The 20,987-nt window shown below is 36.6% G+C and overlaps 2 protein-coding genes across 5 annotated transcripts in view; one reads left to right on the top strand and one right to left on the bottom strand.

The window, feature by feature from the left end:
- The window catches only part of LOC107753090 (actin-related protein 2/3 complex subunit 5-like protein), a 3,695-nt gene extending 1,162 nt beyond the window's left edge, over positions 1-2,533 (top strand). Inside the window, exons 2-4 of one of the 2 annotated variants that reach the window (XM_016569190.1) lie at positions 1,272-1,344; positions 1,683-1,859; positions 2,061-2,533. In XM_016569190.1, the coding sequence (XP_016424676.1) occupies positions 1,272-1,344; positions 1,683-1,859; positions 2,061-2,177 (367 nt within the window). In that variant the 3' untranslated portion in view covers positions 2,178-2,533. Of the gene's footprint in view, positions 1-1,271; positions 1,345-1,682; positions 1,860-1,942 lie in introns of both variants that reach the window. The other variant, XM_016569191.1, reaches the window with a different exon arrangement.
- Positions 2,534-3,587: 1,054 nt separating this feature from the next.
- Positions 3,588-19,656, bottom strand: LOC107753089 (golgin subfamily A member 1-like). Of its 3 annotated transcripts, none has more exons than XM_016569187.1 (23): positions 19,499-19,656; positions 18,607-18,886; positions 16,749-16,839; positions 15,954-16,028; positions 13,236-13,366; positions 12,937-13,065; positions 12,541-12,722; positions 12,258-12,369; positions 11,802-11,897; positions 11,183-11,308; positions 11,009-11,104; positions 10,476-10,571; positions 10,304-10,399; positions 9,880-10,032; positions 9,688-9,783; positions 9,334-9,423; positions 9,135-9,237; positions 7,807-7,967; positions 7,540-7,695; positions 6,988-7,047; positions 6,642-6,908; positions 5,419-5,505; positions 3,588-4,031 (listed from the first exon to the last, which is right to left on the bottom strand). In XM_016569187.1, exons 2-23 carry the CDS (start codon positions 18,730-18,732, stop codon positions 3,954-3,956), a joined length of 2,607 nt encoding a protein of 868 aa, XP_016424673.1. In that variant the 5' UTR covers positions 18,733-18,886; positions 19,499-19,656; the 3' UTR covers positions 3,588-3,953. The 3 variants fall into 3 exon arrangements, with proteins under 3 accessions (XP_016424673.1, XP_016424674.1, XP_016424675.1); XM_016569188.1 differs by having other exon boundaries at positions 12,553-12,722; XM_016569189.1 differs by lacking the exon at positions 15,954-16,028.
- Positions 19,657-20,987: the final 1,331 nt, after the last annotated feature.

Below are 20,987 nucleotides of genomic sequence, written 5' to 3'. Positions count from 1 at the left end.
CTGTTTATCCCAACAAATGGCCAAGCAAAGCGCATGACACTGACATATATATATATATATATATTAATTATTATTTTTAATTTCTAGTTTATTTCTGTTTTATTTCAATCTCCAGTAGTTTTAGTAAGTTATCACTGTTTTTTTTCAGATAATTTTTTTTCTGGCTTTAGTTTAGTAAACATCAGTTTTTAACTTATAGATCAATTACATTATGTTGTAAATTTTGTTTTAATATTTTTTGAGGGCTGTTTCGATATTACACTGACTGAAAATAATTGTTTGAATGCACTTTTTATTTTTATTTTTTTATTAGTTTACTTTTGGTGCCACAAACATTTTAGTTTCATTTTAGTTTTTTACATCCTTAGAATAACCTTTGAATAACCTTGAATATGACATAGTCATGCAGTTTTGACGTGATATATAGTCTTCGGTTGTGTTTTTAAGTGACACACCAGTGTTGCCAAATCAGAAAGCAATTATTTTGTTTCATTGGAAAAAACTCCCCCTCTTTCCCCCAGCTGTGCATGAATGTCATTTATTTAATCAGGTCATAGCGGTTGTAACTGGAATGATCCATTTTTGGTGCACATTTTTAGACTGTAAGAGCTTAAGAGGTCTGAATCTGACATCTCACCCTCTGTAATATAATAAAGACATGAATTGCATGTTTGTGTCATCAGCATATGTCTTTAAAACAGGTTTTGCATTTTCTTTTGATCATTATTGATTTCTTTAAAGGAGGATGATTTTGCGATGACTTTGCGCATAAAGGTAGTGAATATTAATACTCAGATCTCTGAAATCTTTGAGTGAGTAATAATGATTGTTTTCAAACTGGTTTCTTGAACACTCCCACCTCATCATCCATTGGTTGGACAAAAGACATAGTCCCGTCCCCAAAATGTTGCTGTTTCGGGCTGCTCGGGATGATTAAACAGAACAATGTGTTTATATGCCACAGAGAAACAGTTTACACTTTTCAGAGAACTATAAATGATTTATTTATAGTTGTCTCTGCATATAGGAGGAAGTATTTTAACACGGGAAAAATTACAAGCTTCAGATTTAAACCTCATTCGTAATCAACCAGTGAGACAAATGCCAGATACGTACTTTTTAACACCAGCTTCTCTGTAAACTTTTCGAATACTTTCCAAAGTTTTAACAGCACTAAAAACAATATTTACTCCACATCTAAAGAATGCTCTTTGGGGTTTTTGAGAGTCTCTGATTGGTCGGTCCGCTTTCCTTAACTAACTGTGATGCACAGGGGACATGATGACAGCATTTCAAATCGCCTTGAGGAATCCACCAATCAACTCCAAGAATCCAGCAGTGAAAGTAAGAGCTTTCAGATGTTCAAGAACACTGTTATTAGGGGCCCTATTTATGCATAACAGATTGTCATAGCAATGACATGTCATGTGTCTGAAATGTGCTGTTCATTTGCCTTTGGAATGTGAATGGAATGAATGGTGTAAACATTAAAATACTCAGTATTTAATTTACATAGATTTACATATATAAGAATTTTGGTTGAAATTATATTTTGGTGCATCACTAGTTATTACGCGTTTAAACAGTCCATCGAGTGCATATAGAATTTCTCTTTTTGATTAGTGTTTGTCTTTTTCACCTCCTACACTTGTTTGTTGCGCTCCCTCCACCTCCTCTCTCAGGAGCGGGCACAGGCGGTGGTGTTACGAGTGCTGACTGCATTCAAGAGCAGCGATATGGAGCCGGCCGTGAAGTCTCTGGACAAGAACGGAGTGGACCTGCTGATGAAGTACATCTACAGAGGCTTCGAGAAGCCCTCAGACAACAGCAGCGCCATCCTGCTCCAGTGGCACGAAAAGGTCGGTCTTGGATTAAAGAGACTTGATCTTGGAGTATGTTTTTCATCTCACAAGTCTATTTGTGTTATTGTCTTCTCACTCAGGCTTTCGCTGTGGGGGGTCTGGGGTCTATCGTACGGGTGCTGACTGCGAGAAAATCTGTCTGAGAAGCCGAAAGAAATCGAGAGCTAACCAGCCATGGGATTTGTTTCTCTTTCTTAGACACGGACAGCTTCTTCTCTCACAACTCAACCTTATCCGGGGGGAAACCACTCAAGCTCAACCGATTATTTCACTCAAAAGCAGAGATATTGTATGATATTTAATATAAATGATTGATTCTTCAATATGTTATTACGGAAGACACGATTCTCGACTAATGAAGGTGAACGGTTGTGCGACGGAAGGACGATGAGTCTCATGACGAGACTTTGCTTTCTAAGCCTTGATCAGCAGTTTCAGGACACAAAATACTGTGATGAATATGAAAGTTGTATTTGCTTGTTTTATTTAGCTGGAATTTTCAGATGTGTACTTTTCCATTTCTTTAGTTCCACTTCTCATTTTTTTTCTTATTGTACAGAAAGAGGATGATGTTTAATATATAGTATTTAGGTGGTGGATTTATGGTTCAAATCGTAGTGTGGGGTCGGGTTATTGTGAAGTGCCTGGTGCAATAAAGAACAATAAGAGTGTATTTCTTTTCTTTATCTATGTGGACATGACAGATCAGGGTCACTATACTTAAAAAAAAAAAAAAAAAATGTGATACTTAAAATATCTAAAAAATCTAAACTTTTATTGCAGCTAATTGATTAACAATATCTCATTTTCATGTAGTTTATCTTAATGTACTAAAATAACTAAAAATAAAACTGACAGAAAAATTTAACAAATGACAGAAACTTGAAAATCTGTAAATAAAAATGAATTCTAACTATTAATAAAAACTAGTAAATCTATTGCAATCGTATTTCAGTGATACTAAAATAAGTTACAGATCTGATAAACTTCTCAGGGACATACTTTTTAGACACTTTTTTCAGTTTATATCTTCATTAGAATAAAAAAAACAAGATTCTGTCCCAATATGCATATCAGTCATGTCTGGTTCTTTATTTTGTACATCTATAGGAACCTTTTAACCTGTTTTGCTATGTCCAGTTATTGTTTCTTTTGACATGTTCTCAGAGAAATAGAAATGCAGTTAGCCTTGAATGTTAAGGCTTCAAGTGTACTCAAATGCTTCAGTATACACTCAAAACCAAAGTACAATCAAAGCATTCGGTATAAGGCATGCATGCTTGTTTCCTCAGTCTGTGCATATACGCCTCTATATTACAGTTTCAAGCCCAGAGTGAAGAATCTCGCACACATATACATACACACTCATATGATCACAGTTTTGAGACTAATGCATGTGTATGATCACAAAAAAAAAAAAACTTAAGGTATGTATCCACTGATTTATAAATCCTCATCACTTATATACAGGTATTCATATATAAATACTTGTATGGAATGTACGTAACTGTAATTTACACAAAAAAAGGCAGATTAAAGAAAGATGCTTCCACATATTCAAAATCACAACAGTATGTGAAATCCCATTCCTGATTTTCACTGACGTCCAGTATTGGAGAAAAAGGGCATGCGTTTATTGTCTATATGAGGACCACTGAAATACAGCAGCGCATATGATTCCCCCAACTGTGATTTCAAGGAGCTCAGATTGGAGCTACAAAAAAAGTAAATGAAAATAAGAATCGTTTTCCATCCTTTTCCAGTTGAAGGATGTTGGAAACAGCAGTTGTAGAAACTACGGAGGATATGAATGAGACGGATGATGCCTTTTAACCATTACTTAAAAGATGAAATTCCCCAGTCACGAAAAGATGTTGATAAAGCATTTGTTTCCAGTCCCTGCAATATTTTAGTGAAAAATGGAGAGAGTTGTTTTGTGTCCCATTGTTTAAAGGGTATGAGCTACATAGGAACTGTTGAGGCAGAGACTGAAACTGCGGAGTCGGCAATTGCTCCCTCCAGACGTCAGTAGTTTTCTACTGAGATCATTCACTATTCCCTATTTCACTTTTTTTCCAGAGTATTTGTCTCTCAGCTCCAACTAGAGGTTCCTGAGATGGAAGGCCGTATGATACCTTTGGGTGTGGGCTTGGAACCAAACCATGACATCTGAAACGCACATAAAACATTAAGACTTAAACAGCGCTTCTATCATTTAAAAAACACAGAAATCTCGCCACCTCGTTTTGTCGGTGCATAAAATGTTTGAGAATGTTGTGACTAGGAATGCACTGCTATAGAAACTTTACGGAATTTCTTAAGTTGTTTGTTTACTGTTCACTTACTTCAAAATATTTACAGTACAGTTTTTTTAAAGAAATTCATAATTTTATTCAGCAGCACAACTGTTATCAACATTGATAATAATAAGAAATGTTTCTTGAGCAGCAAATCAGCACATTGGACTGATTTCTGAAGGATCATGTGACACTGAAGACTGGAGTAATGATGCTGAAAATTCAGCTTTGCATCACAGGAATAAATTACATTTGAAAAACATATATTAAAAAAAAACAGTTATTTTAAATCGTAATATTTCACAATATTACTGTATTTTTGATCAACTAATTGCAGCCTTGGTGAGTCTAAGAGACTTTTCAAATACAAAAATCTTACTGTACGGTAGTGTACTATGTTTAATGTGATTACTGAACACATACTTCTGATAATTAACAGTAAATACACTCAGTAAATTATTATTAATATATTTATAGTTTTTATTAATAACAATAATATTATTAATGTATTAATTTAATAATAATGGGAATGTTTATTATCATTAAAATTATTATTATTGTTTAGAATTATTACAACAATTATTAACTATTTAAATAAATAATTATCCACTTTTTGATGCCAATAGCTGATTATTTTCATGTTTTGGCCTGTAACTAATATGATTATGCCGCCTGCTTTTAGAAACAGTACTAACACAACAGCTTCAATCTACAAGATGTTTAAAATTAAATTATAAATCTACAGTAGAAAAGACGAATCACTATTCCCCTTTCGAGATCGCGCAAAGAGAGAGAGAGAAGTGAAAAATATTTTGCTTTTCTGATCATTAAAAAAAAAACAAAAAAAAAACGGATATGTACATTACTAGTGACATTTAACCCTATTTCAAATAAAGTTAAACTTCTGTATTAAAACAATCAACCTTTTCCACATAGGCCACAGGGTAGGGGCGGCAGGGATTGAAGCAGTGAGCGTAATGTAGCACAGTGATGTGCGGTGATTTCCAGCACTGCTGCTGGGGTGAGATATAAATACCTGCCAGCTGCTATTCCTGACCGTGTCACTGAGTGCTAATGGTTTGATTCAGAGCGGTGAGCCAGATATCCTGACCCACATTGTTAGCTGCCTTAGCAGAGTGGCCTAGTTAGCTCATGGGTGCGGAGGAGAGCACTGCTGGGTGTGATGAGGCTAGAGAAGAACGCAGGCTGACCTCCATCATACTTACAGATTTATGCATATACGTTTGTTTCTCACACACCTTGTACTCCAGTGTCTGTTTGAGCATGTCCTCTTCTTCTTTTGTGAAATGCAGAAGTACAGAAATGGCTCTGATGAGCTGGAAAGCCTGAAGAGAGAGACAGAGAGACTCAGAGAGAGGTAACCTCTCATGGGAGAATTCATACAAGCAACACTTATACTGCTATAGTGAAGAGTTAGCGGAGGACTCTCTAGTGTTTGAAAATCAGTGATGCACACACCAACTGGATTGAAGAGGTGAATTAGGGTAAATAATGTACCAGAAAATCTTTTATAGGACACCGTGGCTCCAGTAATCTGCATTATAAATCAAATGCTTCAGCAACAAAGGACGACCGGATGTGCTTAATATGTTTTTGCAAATGTAATGCTTTTTTCAGGATTCTTGGATCAATAGAAAGTTCAAAGGAACAGCGTTTATTTTAAATATAAATATTTTGTAACATTATAAAATGTCCTTACAGTCACTTTTTGTCAATTTACAGCATCCCTGCTGAATAAAACTATTAACAGCATTCATCCAAAAACGTAAATTTGCTGAAAATGTGTTTCTTCATTAGCACAGATTTGGATAAATTCAGCATTACATAACTTGCTAACCAAAGGATCCTCTGCAGTGAATGGGTGCCGTCAGAATGAGAGTGCAAAGCTGATAAAAACTCAATAAACCACGAGTAATCCACAACTCCAGTCTATCAATTAATGTCTTGTAATGGGAAAAGCTGTGTTTGTAAGAAACAGATCCATCTTTAAGGCATTTTAACTTTAAACCATCACTTCTGGCCAAAATACCAGTCCATAATCCATAATTACTTATGGATTATTATGATGTTTTTATCAGCTTTTTGGACTCTCATTCTGACGGCACCCATTCACTGCAGCTGAAAAAACTCAATTACATCTTGGATGGCCCAAGGGTGAGTAGATTTTTAGCAAACTTTCATTTCTGGGTGATCTATTTAAAAAAACAAAACAAAAACAAACACACACAAAAAAAAACAACTAGCAGACAAAACTTTTGGACGATAGTATATGGGTTTTTTTCCCCACTTGGTCACTTAATCGTCTGCCAGGATACAAACTAAAGGTTAATACTTATTTCTAGGAGTCTGCTCTAATACCTAACTCCAAGAATGATCAGCAGTAATAATGACACCTTAGCAAGAAACACTAATTCCATAAGTCTGGTGTAGCGAACAGGTCAGATACCGATCAATCCCTCACCTCTGCCTCTCTGCAGGACATGAACTTCAGCACCACGTGTTTGAGGTACTCAAAGTTGATCTCTCTTGTGTCTGTGAGGTCTGAACTGTTGGTGACTGTGGTGTTGGAGGTGATGGGAGGCGGGCCTGAAGTTTGAGGGAGTCCTGGAGCTGAGGTTGGAGCTGTGGCGGGCATCTGTGTCTCTGAGACAGTCTTATCAGCTGATCTCTCCTGCCTGCCTTCCTGGAGTCTCTCCTTCATCTCAGAGTCAGGATCTGGCTTCAGTTTCTGTTGCACAAGCACTCTGTGAGGAAATGCTTACTGACAGCTGACGTGGACTTTAATACTTCTGAATAAACATACGAACCAGCTCTTTCTGCAGTGTCCTCTTGAGTTCTGCAAGCCTCTGCTGTAGCTGCTTTATTGTCTGGGGTGGGGGGGGAAACAAATATTTAAGTGCAAATACTAGTGATTGTGTATGAACAATCTACTCTGATACTAAATGTTCTTGTTTATAAACATTTTTACTTCCATAATGTCAAGTGCAACAGGATATACAGTTTTCACATTAAAATTCAAATAATGTAGGGCGACTTGACTTTTATTTATAAAATGTATTTGAAATGTACAATAACATGTATAACACATTTATTAAGAAAATAATTTAATAATAGAGACACATTCTTGTTACATTTTAAAACCTTCTCCATACACCTGATTGATGTAATTATTTTAAATAATTTATGTTCTCTATAATTATAAAAGTAAAATAGGTAAAAACTGAAATGATAAAAGTACATTAAAAAATATGTTCTCCATATAATTTTGTTATTACATTTAAATACAAGTTGATCATTTTAAAATCTCTGCTCTTCTTTAAGCTTATGTTCTTTCATTTCAGTGGTTTCTTTGCTCTCACCTTGTTCTTTTCGGCCAGTTGTTGCTCCAGGTCTTTATTGACCTTTTGCAACTGGTCAAGATCACTTACAGTAAGCGTCCCGTTCTGCTCACCATCACACGCATCTGCATGTGACTGTGCTGTTAAACTCAACACCTCACCCTCCAGATCAGACACCTGTTAAAAACACAGAGAAATATGCAAATACAAAAACATTAAATTGCTAAAACAATGTATCTAACAGCAACAGGCAGCTCAATGCTCAGGTGGGTAAAAGCACACACTGACCCGTGATTGGTATGAAGAGAGTTGTTGTGTTTTTGTGAGGACTTCCTGCTGCAGTGACGTCAGCTGAGAGTTGTGTTCTCGCTCTCTCTCCTCAGCCTCCAAACGACGAGACTCACACTCAGCCTGCAGAGTAGACAGACTGCTACGGACCGCCCGCAGCTCTGACACACACAATAAGAGACAGAAATGCAGACAAATATGAAGCACATAAAAGTTTCAGATTTAATCTACAGTGCCAAACACGTCTGTCTATTGTATTGACTTTGCAGGCAGAACTCAAAAACATCACAAATGTAGACCAGTTCACAAAGAGGTGAAGTTCTGATGTAGGTTCTTTTAATACATTGCTTAAAAAGACTCACAGCTCACAGTTTAAATCAGGGGTCACCAAACTTGATCCTGGAGGGCCGGTGTCCTGCAGAGTTTCGCTCCAGCTTGCCTCAACTCACCTGCCTAGAAGTTCCAAGTATACCTAGTAAGACCTTGATTAGCTGGTTCAGGTGTGTTTGATTAGAGTTGGAGCTAAACTGTGCAGGACACTGGCCCTCCAGGACCGTGTCTGGTGACCCCTGGTTTAAATCATTTTAAATCTTTCACTGAATCAAATGAATAAGTCAAAGCAGTTACTGAATCCAACCTACTCACCGAAAAACATTACTTTTGGACATGTCCGAATCGAACTGAAACGAACCGTTTCGTGTTCTTAAGATTTGAGAATCTGAATATCATTATCATAAGTTTAATATCAAAATCAATATGATTTGCCAGGTAATATAAAAACGTGTTAAGAAATCTGCTGTTTTTTTTTTGTTTTGTATTGCTTTTTCCAATAAATGACAACTATGCAATGATTCAAAAAATTATTAATGAATAAAAACATTAAAGTACATTTAAAATCTAAAAAAACAATTAAATGTATAACCAAAACAGTATTTTTTATAAAGGTTACTTATAGGGGTTTGAACCAGTGATATTGCGATACAATTATAAATAAGTTTTTTTTTACATTTCGAATCAATTTTTATATTTATATTATCCATTTTCATTACCATCTCAAAGTTTTAGTAATTTTGTTGTGTCTGTCATTTTTAGTTTTTTTTTTTTTTTTATATATATTCAGTTTTAGTTATTTTAGTATGTCAAGTTAAACTAAATTAAAATAAGTAATGCTGCCTTAGAAACTAGCTGAAGTAAAGAGTTTTTATATTTTATTTTAGTTAACGTTATTTTACTTTAAATAATGGATTTTTTATGGTTTTAATTTTAGTTTCAGTTTCTGAGGGGTGGACAGGGGATCCCCTGCTGCCAAAACACAACTAGTGTCTCACCTTCCTTCAGCGTGTTTAGTTCCTCCTCCTTTGCTCCTAAATCCTGAGAAAGACGACTCGCTTCCTGTTCCGCCTTCTCAAGAGACTCTGTCATTTTGCCGACCTATCAAAATCAAGCAATAAATCAAGCTCCTGACACAGAAAAATGACTTCATGAGTAAACAAATGGATGCATGTTTGAACATGTCAGTGAATTAACCTGTTGTTGGAGTTCTTCTCTCTGTTTTCTGGTTTCCTCCAGAGCTTTGGCAATTTCAACGCTTACAGTCTGTCTGCTGATCAACTCTGCCTGTAACAGACAAATATGGCACACAAATGTTATACTGGTCAGCAACATAACTCAAGCTCACAAAAAAAGTGCAAAAAAAATTCAAATATTAAAAAAAAAAAAATAGCAGCACATCTGTTTTCAGGGTTAATAAGAAGAAATGTTTATAAATAAATAAATGCTGCCTTGGTGAACATAAATCTTATTGCCCCCAAACTTTTGAATGGTAGTGTATGCTACATAGTGAATCTGTGAAGTGAATCAGTTGTGGCAGATGATTCTCACTCTGGACTGCTCTAGTTCTGCGGTCAGTCTCTCGACAGTGCTGTCAACCTCAGCTTTGCTCTTCAACAGTGAAGCTTTTTCCTTCTCCAGTAACCGCTTGAGAAAAAGAGACAAACATCAGATAAACTTACCCATAACGTTCCCATGTGAAGTGCATAATAATTAAAGAAAGACTAGTGATGTTTCACAAACCAGGTTGTCCTGATGCTTGCTTGCCTCGGTTTCTCTCTCTCTCTGTAGAGTAAGAAGTTCCTCCTCCAGTCTGGCTGTTTTCTCCAAGCCTCTCTGTCTCTGTGTCGAGACCTGTTGCTGTAGTCTCTCTCTCTCCTCTGCCCACTCTGCCTGCTGTGAGACCAAAGGTCAGAGGTCAACACTCTAAGGCAAAACTAAAAGGAGTTAGCCAGTCGATGAGCTGCCTGACAAGCCAATTTTTAATAACTCTAAACCCCATAAGTTCTTTTCCTTGTCTAATGCTAGCGTCCCAGTAGTCATGACTGATATCTGACAGAAGGGGGCGAGATTTCAGCAAAAACAGTCTGTCAGTCTCTGACAAACGGAGACCCAAACTGAGCCAGCCATTGGGATGTTTGGTGAGACTTTGACTGACATCACGTACCAGTTTTTCTGCATGCGTTTCACGGTCTTCAAGTTGCTGTTGCAGACTCTTCATCTTCTCAGTGCAGTCAGCCAGTCTCTGCTCCAGATCTGATATCTGACACAACACACACGTCATTCAGATCATTCAGCCACAGCCACGTGACGTGTGGGCTAACTGTGGGTTAACTCACCTGTGTGTCTGTCCTCTCTCTGTAAGCCCTGGACGAGTCGTCTTTGTGCTTGACCAGAGTCTGCAGATCTGTGATGCTGGCGTTCTGCCGAGAGATCTGGAAACGAATGAGAAACAGGAAGTTTATCATCGAAATAAAGTTATGACAGTGAAGTTACAATTTTTATTCATTATTAAATTCTGTATTTTTTTTTTTTTAAATTATACTTTTGAGTAAGGACGCATTAAATTTATCAAAAGTGTCAAAATTCAGCCTTGCATCACAGGAATAAATTGCCTTTTAAAATATATTCTAATATAAAACAGTTATTTTAAAATTGTAATGATATTTCACAATATTACTATTTTTACTGTTTTTTTACATACAGGCTGCATGAGTGCAATGTGTCAACAAAATACCTTTACATTTCAATATTTGACTATAAAAAATCATTTTTAAAAAGACTATTTCTTGAAAGAGTTTTCCAGGCATGGAAATCACAACTGTAAAAACCTCATGTAGATCAGAACATGAGTTTAGATGCTGGGGTTTACCTGGGCCTCCAGTGAAGTGACTGCAGTGGTGTGATTTGTTCTCTCCTCCAGTAACTCTCCTCTGGCCCCCTCTAACCTATGCTCCAATGAAGACTTCTACACAAACACAATAGGTGGTTTTTAGATGACTGAAACTGCAGTTAGACGATAGGTGTGTATATTGTGTCCTCTGACCTCTTTGAGCAGTTCCTGTAGGTGCTCATCCAGAGAGAAGTTCGCTTCTAGTCTCCTTTCTAAGGAAGCAGCCTTCTCCTGCAAATCAGCCATTACACGCTCTCGCTCCTCCTCTGTCACTGCCACCTGGCCAATCACAGTATGGTATGAAGAGTTATAACGATATTGCCATGAAATAGTGACAATAAGACATATACTTTTCTCTGTTTTATGCAATATTATTAGTTAACATGACAGACTGAATCAACAGAAACCCTGACTAATCAATTTAAATGAATAAAAACAGCTAGATGCAGTGCAGTGAAAGGGAACAACACACAAGTATCTCAAGATGCATTGTCAAAATAATTTTTATCTTGATACTCTTGAGAACAACTTAAATATAAAATGAAAAGCTATAGAAAGCAAACAAATGTAATTTGCATATATAGTTCGTTTTTGTATGTCCTAATAATTAGGAAGCGCTTATTCTGATGTAATTATATAGCCTACAGGTTTTCATTGAATGCCACTCACATGTGTGCCTGCATAATTTAGCACATTTGCAGACAGTAATTTTCACTTGCAAATGCGAGTGAAGTCTTAAGTATCAACAAATTCTTTGTTGAGTCAATCAGACCTTGTTCTTGTGCTGTTCGTGCTGTAGCTCCAGCTTATTGTGTTCAGACTGGAGCTGCTCCATTGATTTCTCGAGTGCCTTTGCACTGCTTTGTGCCTGGAAAACAAAGAAGAAACAATACAGAAATAATGTGTAGTCAATTGCAATTCCATGATTTCAATACCACAGCAAAACTAACAAGTCATTGCACACAAATTGCAACAAAACAATTAACAAATTATATAACATGGAAATATTGGAAATTATATAGTACTTGGGTTTAATAAAAAAAGCCAAAAAATAATCATGAGCAATGCTATAACACTGTTATAAATGTATAACAGTGAAGGAAATGATAAAGTGCTAGGTGAGCTGAAAACACTTTCAAATGGGAGGTGTGGCACTGTTCCCAAAAGTGAGCCTCTTGGCTTCTGAGAGTCATCTGTACTGATGAGCTGAAAGTTGCCAAGTGCTCACCTTCTGGAAATCCTCTGACACCTGCTGGATCAGCCGCTGTAACTCCTGCTCTCTCCTCTCCAGAGCCACAACCCTCCTTTCAGCATCTGTTCTCTCATTCAACAACTCATCCCTGAAAGAGACAGAGAGACAAACTGGGGATTTGATTTTTGTCTTCAAGACATTATTATTGAAAGAAAGAAGAATATCCATCAATCACATTTTCATCCCATTCCAAATATTTTGTAGTAGGGATGAATCAGGGTGTGAACTATTCCTTTAAGGAAGTCAAATTATTCTGTACCTCTTCACATACCTTTGGACCTGTAGCTGTGAGTTGATCCTGCACATCTCCTCGTGTTCCTCTGCCAGCTCATACAGCTTGTCTTGGGTTTGGCTCAGGGTCAGTCTCGCTGTGTTCAGCTCCTCTCCTCTCAGTTTGAGCTCTTTCTCCCGCTGACTCAGTTGTTCCTCTCGCCTCAGCAGCTGCAGGACAAATTTTATGATCAGGCTGCTTGAACAATCACTTCTTGCTGTTAGATTAAATATTCCTTTAATTTGGATATGTATTAGAGTAAAAATTATTGTTGAGTGCAGGAATATGGAGGATGGTGAGGTGTGTAATTTTTCGAAGTCTGTTTTAATGCTATTATTGCTGTGCACAACTCATAAAAGAATACTCAAGGTTCACTGTGCTGACCATGTGTTTGACTTTGGCCAGTTCCTGCTGCTGAAAGCCCTCCAGCTCATCCAAGTCATCTCTCTTCTGGAACAGACTTAAACTCTGCTCCGTCATCTCATCTAGCCGAGCTGCCAGTGACAACTTCTCCTGTTTGAGAGAAAGCAGACAAAACAATTAAAAAACAATAGGTCATTAACACTGATGTTTGAAATAATCATTGATCAGATGCTTTTAAACTGAAAGTGACTTACAAAACACTAGTCAGACCGACAGTCCTTATCCAAATCTTTATCCAATATGTTATAAAGCATCTTTACCTGTTCCAGAATAGCTAGCTTTTCCATCCACTCCTGGTCCTTCTTCTCTAATGCTAAGGACATGCCCTCTGCCATCTTGGCTCTGTTGGACTGGAAAGTTTCATTCTGGTCCTGAAATTTGCGCATGGATGCTGATTGAACACAAAAAACAGAAAGATTAAATCTTTTGTCTTATTTCTATCTTAAAGAAATATTCTAGATCATTTTCAAAACAGTGTCTATGGGCTACATCTGTGTTGCACGCTTAGTTTTCACAGATGATACTTTAAATACGTTTCGTGCGTGTGCAAACAAGAGGCAAACATGTTTACATTACATACACTTACATTGATAGTTTAACAGGAAAGAGATGAGGGTTTAAAAGCAGAAATGTGCAGCTTATATTTTTGTTAAAGCACTTTAAATATTCAATAAAATTTTACATTTTACATTTCTATAACCCAAAAATGAAAACTTGCTGAAAATGTACTCATCCTCAGGCCATTCAAGATGTAGAAAAGTCAGTTTCATTCAAAAGATATGGAGAAATTTAGCATTACATCACTTGCTCACCAATGGATCCTCTGCAGTGAATGGGTGCCGTCGGAATGAGAGTCCAAACAGCTGATAAAAACAGCATAATAATCCACAAGTAATCCACACGACTCCAGTCCATCAATTAACATCTTGTGAAGACATTTTAACTTTAAACCATTGCTTCTGGCCAAAACACACAGTCCATAAACCATAATTAAATTTTCTTCTGTGGATTACTTGTTGATTATTGTGTTGTATTAATCAACTGTTTTGACGGCACCCATTCACTGCAGAGGCTCCACTGGTAAGCAAGTGATGCAATGCTAAATTTCTCCATATCTTTTGAATGAAACTGACTTTTCAACATCTTGAATGGCCTGAGGATGAGTACATTTTCAGCAAATTTTTACTTCTGGGTGAACTATTCCTTTAAAACAGATAGACGTAACATGAAATCAGTGGTTAGGTGTTACCACAGATGGTAATGTTAGACCCAACATATGTAAAGTACTTTATATAACAGTACATAAAATATTAATTTGGTTAACTTTTTAGTTTTATTAATCAAACTTTATTGGAAAAAAGAACAACATTGCCAGTCATTTCCAAATGTCCTTGTTAATACAGCTGTAAAATAGATTGTTAGTACAAGCATCCATTTTTTTTGTTGATTATAATCAGTGTATTTTTTCCTTTTACTTTGGGAATGTCTAGAAATGGGATCTGAGCTTTTAGATTCATAACACTTGAAATGAAATGTCTTATATTAGGTTGAAATGTCTTATATTAGGTTGCTATACAGGTACAATTTACACTTGCTGAAAAAATGTCACCCTCACAAAAATTGTGTTTAAAGCAGCAAAAGACTTCAGAAGACTTTTCTTAAGCCAGGCTCACACTACAGGAGTTTTAGGCCGATTTATCCCTGATTTTCCCCTCCTGAGAATCGGAGGAAAAATCTTCCTGAGAACCTCGGTCTCAACCTCAAATTATCTGGTAATGTGAGGCATTTACAGATCGAATCTTGCACCTCCTGATCTGCTCGCACACGCAAATTGGGGCCACCCTGATCGATGTGTCTGATATTTAGGATTTTAAAATCAGGATTACATCAGTACTTTAAAAATAGCCAATGCGTGACCACAAAACAAGCTGCTGTATGGGTCCGCTGGATAGTGGAGATGGAGGAACGGCTTGTGGAAGTTTGGCAATAACACAACTGTCTGTATAATGTGTCAAATACATACCACAACCGCAAGGACTAAGAGAAGCGCTGGGGGTGAGTGTAGAAAGCTAGTTAACATACGTAAACATTAGTTACTGAAACTTCAATGATGATCTGCTCGGTGAGGTCACGTGAGGTGCTCCCTCTGGCATGACAATCTTAATAAAATCTTGTAGTGTGTGATGCGCCACTATTTTCAAATATTGTAGTGTGTGCATGTTTAAGATTTGTGGGAAGATTTAGGTTAGGATTTTAAAAACTCCTGTGACCTGAGTCTGACTTTAGTGTGTTTGCTCTATAGATTTCACCTCTAAAACTCAGAAGCCATGGCCCCAGACACACATTTCCCAGGCGTGGAAAACTCCCAAAGAAAGAGGTTAAAGAAATATTCCAGGTTCAACACAAGTCAAGCTCTACCAACAGCATTTGTGGGATTTTACTGATGAATCCACCAAAGAAAATCATTGAAGCCTTAGTTTTCATTTGTTTATTTATCTGTTTTTGTTTGTTTTTTAAAGCAAAAATTACTGTTCCAGTAATAGAATTATTAATTTAGCTGTAATATTAATAATAATAATAACAGCAATAACAATAATAATATTAGTGTAAGTTGTTCTTTTGAAGTGGGAATACTGCAGATGAACATCTGACATTAATTAATAAAAATAAGGTCAGAAAGTGATTCTATTTACAGTAGTCACATGTCAACTTCAACTGGGGGAGAAATAATTTTCAGTGATAATCAAGCTTAACTTATATTAAATCCTGTAGACATTTGTGATAAAACAATCAATTAAAAGTGAATCTTCATTTTTTGCTTTCTGATCAAGAACCAACCTTATTTGTCTGTAAGAATGTATTTTTGATCTGCGTGAGGTTTGTGTAAAAGCATTGGACAAACAAATGGGAAACAGAGCAGAGGAGAGAAAGCCAAAAGAAGGAAGAGGCGAAAATGGGAGGAAAAGAACGGTACGTACAATCCTGATACTTCTCTAATGCAATCTCAAGCTTCTCCTTGGTCTTCTGCATTAGCCGAAGCTGCTCAGCGTAGTCTAGGGTTGGGGAATGGGATACCGACACACACAAAAACACACCCGGAGGGAGGCAGAGGAGGATGAGGGGGGAGAATCACGGGGAGGGTGGGAGGAGGGACAAAAACAGGGGGGGGGGAGAGAAAACAAAGGGACAAACATGATTGAGAAGATAAACAAATGAAGGGAAAAACAGAATGATTTTCTGAGATGAGAACAATGTTGGCTGAACAATGACTGACCTTTGACCTTTACACTAATAGATCATCCCTGATCAGGTCAATTATGCAATAATCTTATCTAGTACTGCTCATTTAGGGTTAAAGGAGTTTCTAGATCAGGCTATGTAATTGATACCATGGCAGGCTGATAGTGAGAGCCAGGTATCTATTATTTATGCAGATTTTTCCAAGCCGTTACAGTGGACTCATTTGCATTCATTTCTGGCTCGTTTTGTGGCAAATCTGTCAAATGTCATGTGCTTTATACATTTCCATTGTGGCAAAATGTATAAAGGGTTTAAAGGTGTCCAAATACAGGCTGAAATAGATTCAGCCCGTATGAGTGGCAGGTGAGAAAAAATTACACGTAACAGCCTCCAGTCTAGCTTTTCCTTTTCTCATTGATTTTCCACTGACATTTTGCAAAGCAGTCACTTTGGCCTTTCGTATCTTTTTCCTCCTTTCAGTCTTTTTCTCTTGTTGTGTTTACATGAGTTTCACTGTATTGTGTTGGCGATACCTGAGAGTTTGGCCTCCAGCTTTCGTATCTGATCGTTTCTGCGCTGAATCTGAGAAGAAACATCATCTCTGGAGCTGCTGCCATCAGACGCCTAAGAGTGAATAACAGAGACATATGAATATAAAAATAAATCATAGGTAAAAATATACCATAGAACAAACTAGGAATGCATCAATATTAATATCCTGGCCAATACTGATTAGTACTATCTATTATTTAATACTAATTACTGATTAGATATTATTTATACTATTTTTTTTTTATATTAACTATTTTAATGTTATAGCCATTAACTGATAAATAGCTAATATTAATATTAAGTCAAAGTAAATTCATATTCAAAAATTTTTTTTGTTTTAACAAAAATTAAATAAACATTTTCTAAATTAACCATTTTAAAATAAATGTGAATTTAGGAAACAAGAATATTGTACAGTATGACAAACTGATATTCATTTTAAAATGTGCTTTGTTTTAAATATTCACTATGAGCATTAGATGACAGCAAATACTACCTAAATGTAAAAACAGTGGGAATGAGAGTGAACAATAAATATAAAATACTGACCAATACCAATAAATTAGAAAAACACAAAACACTAATATCAAAGAAATGACCCATATAATTGCACATCCTTTATAAGAACTACAGAATGCAAAAGAGAGATGTTTATTTATATTGCTAAGAGTACCTAAAAGTCTCTCATCAAAACACCTACAATATAAGGGTGGCTTTGATTTAGACCTGTTACTGATACTCTCATCCTCCATTAAAGCCTACAGCTTTAATTATTTAGGGCGAAAGACAACCTGAACCTAACCCTGAGTGTGTCTGCCATTAATTGCTAGAGGACAAGAGTGTCAGGTTACACTGGTTTGTCAAAGCATGTGATATTATTTAGCACTCTCTGGATTTCACTGGCTTCCCGAGAAGCATAGCACAGCACTCTAGTAATAAACTTCGTCATACTACCAGGTTGTTCAGGTGCAGCACTGTGCAAACACAGTCAGTACACAGTCATATAACTTTCTCTAGAAGGGATACTGAAAATATGCCAGTCATTTGAAACAGGAATAACTACTATGGATAGGATATAGGAAAGTATTCACTATGTCTGCTTATCAAAATGTGTCAACTGGCACTTTACTGATACCTAGAAGTGAAAGTGCACTTGGAAGGTTTTAGTTTAGTTAGAACTTATTTTAGAGTTGCAAAAGGTTCATTTGAATGATTACAATATTTTATTTAATATTCTCATGACAAGACTCAATATTTTAGTAACATTTTTAATACGATTTTTTAATGAAAAATGTAAAAAGATTTGCCCCCATTCAGTGCAACCCTGAGAGAAATATAACACAAAATAATTTCTTTCTGGCCAAACTCCAAACTCTGAATAAGCCAAGAATAAACAGTACAGTGGATACTGAATATTCAGCTTCGCCATCACAGGATGAAATTACATTTTAACATATTAAAATAGAAAAGTTATTTTAATTAACTGTATTTTAAACAAATAATGCATCCCTGATCTTGCCAAAAATCTTACCAACCCCAAACTTTTGAACGATAGTGAATTGCACTAAAGAAGAATTGGTGTAGAGATTAAAGTACTCAATACATTAACGATTGAAAAAGTATACACTGAACAAGAATGAAGCAGTAACATTGTACTATGATCAAGATATTCTATCATATCAAATCCTAGAATGATTACTGTATTCCTGGTTATAATCACCAGCTAGAATTTTTCGAACAGACCAAGTAACTTTATGGGTCTAAACGATGCATGAAGATATGATATCGCAAGAAGCTGGAGACTGAGAATTACACAAAAGCAGAGAAAGGTCTACTCACAAAGTCATCGCCTGAATCTGCGCCCACAGACGTGATGGACTCCTTGCTCATGGAGCGAGGGATGCGGCCGGAGCGAGGGGCAGTGGCGGCCTCCTCTGCCAGCTTCTTCTTCAACTTTGCGAACATCTCTGTAGTCTAGATGTAGCGTTTAGCTGTGTGTGTGAAGCAATGATTTGAATGTCTCTTGATTGAGACACTTTAGGGTCCTCGTAAAGCAGACCGGCTTATATCCATGGCGTATGCAGATCTCATTCTGGTGTTACTCTCTGCCGCCTTGACTCTGTGAAGAAAATTAGGATTACATTAGCAGAAGGATACAATCAAACAAGGCTTTTAATCAGCATATGCCTTTCTGAATGAAATGAGTGAGCTGTGCTGCCAACCTGCACGCTAAGAGTCAACTGTTAAGTACACATCACTATCTAATGTACATCTGTGCCTGTTTATATAGTTAGTGGAGGTGACATATCAAAATAGTACTACACTTACATTATTGATACTCTAGTGCAGGATTATTAAAAGCAGATGAGTTGTTTTTAAGCAAGACATGGGCGATACAGTAAAATTAATAACTAATATCAACTCATAAAACTAAATTCTGATGCGTTTCAATGTTTTAGAATAGACTGAACAGTCAAAGAGACTGACTGTTTACATGGCTTGATATGCTGCATTGTAGTAAACTAACCAGTGTCGGATTTGATTATGACACGTAAGCTTGATGCCAGAACCATTCATCAATCACATGCCGACAGTGCATGACAACATCGACCCCAAAACTGCCGATAAAAAGCCCAGATAAATAACAGATAAATTGTAAACAGAGCTAGCTAATGTTAGCTCTCGTCCATCTCCTATACTAAACCATTAAATCAGACAAGCGTAAACCTACCGTAAAAACTCCATACACTCTGACAGAACTGAGGTTCATTGTAATGGAAATCACGGTTAATGCAAATATTTCTCCAGGAGTTACATCTGTGTGTGACCGTTTTGTCGAGGCTAGCAGCTGGCTAACTAACTTCACCACGTAATCTTCAGTCACCAGATTCCTGATGACGTTCCAGGAACAACTTGGCGATTGTGCTCATCGCTGATTGGACGACCACAGGAGGGAGGCGTGGCTACGGGTTCGCGTGATTTCATGTCAATCACGAAAGCTGTCATACTCGCAAAGGGTCACAGTATAGTATTCCTGTACCGCATTGATATATTAGACGCATCATATATTTTTTAATATGTTTATAATGTCACATCAATGTATTTACACTTATGATATATTAAAATAATAATTATTGATTGTAGGCTATATTAGATTTTACTTTCACTTATTCTAATTGTGGAAGGAACTTTTTTTTTCGCAAAAATTACTTTGTTTAAAAGCAACTCCTGAATAATAGCTTGCTGTTTTGTTTCTTACTAAATATAAATCTGAACATCAGCTTTCATTATAATTACCTACATAAAAGATAGCCTACCACACATGGAAGGTAGGAGAATTAATACAAACTCACTTTAAATATAAAATGTCTGGAATAGCTAACTGTATCTTTATGGATTTTCAGGTTGAAATTACTCTTCTTCTAAACAATGATACAATAAAAGCATTTCAAACAAATATAGATAGGCCTATACCAGTAATAAATACAATATAGGAATATAATTAAGATGGAATATAAAAGATGACAATCATTTTCTCTATATAAGGGCTGAAGTTTTTTTTTTTTTGTACAGTTTAGAGGGATATTTCACCCAAATAGAGAGAGATAGAGAGAGAGAGAGAGAGAGAATTTTGTCATCATTTACTCACCCTTCACTTGTTCCAACCCTGAACCAAACAGTTGACGGTAGCCATTAACTTCCATAGTATTTTTTTTTTCATTACTATGGAAGTCAGTGGCTACCATCTACTATTTGGTCACCAACATTCTTCAGTCTTCTTTTGTGCTCAACAGAAGAAAGAAACTCATACAGGTTTGGAACAACTTGAGGGTGAGTAAAAGTTGGCAGAATTTTCATTTTTGGGTGAACTATAGCTTTAAGATTGCTTTCATGCACAGTCCGCACAGAGTACATGCCCTTTAAAGGGGTCATATGATGCGATTTCAATTTTTCCTTTCTCTTTGGAGTGTTACAAGCTCTTGGTGCATAAAGAAGATCCATAAAGTTGCAAAGACTAAAGTCTCAAATCCAAAGAGATATTCTTTATAGAAGTTAAGAGTCAACCACGCCTACCTAAAACGGCTCGTTCTAACACGCCCCCACATACCTACGTCACTATGTGGGAAGATTTGCATAACACCGCCCAAATGTTCACGCAAAGAAAGAAGGCGTAACTTTTATTCTCGCTGTAGTATTGTTGCCGCCACCGCCATGTCGTG

Source organism: Sinocyclocheilus rhinocerous, unplaced genomic scaffold, assembly GCF_001515625.1.
Source record: "Sinocyclocheilus rhinocerous isolate Xijiao unplaced genomic scaffold, SAMN03320098_v1.1 scaffold20, whole genome shotgun sequence".
NCBI lineage: Eukaryota > Metazoa > Chordata > Actinopteri > Cypriniformes > Cyprinidae > Sinocyclocheilus > Sinocyclocheilus rhinocerous.
Note: the sequence above shows the minus strand (reverse complement) of the source record. Positions and strands in the feature narration are given on the sequence as shown.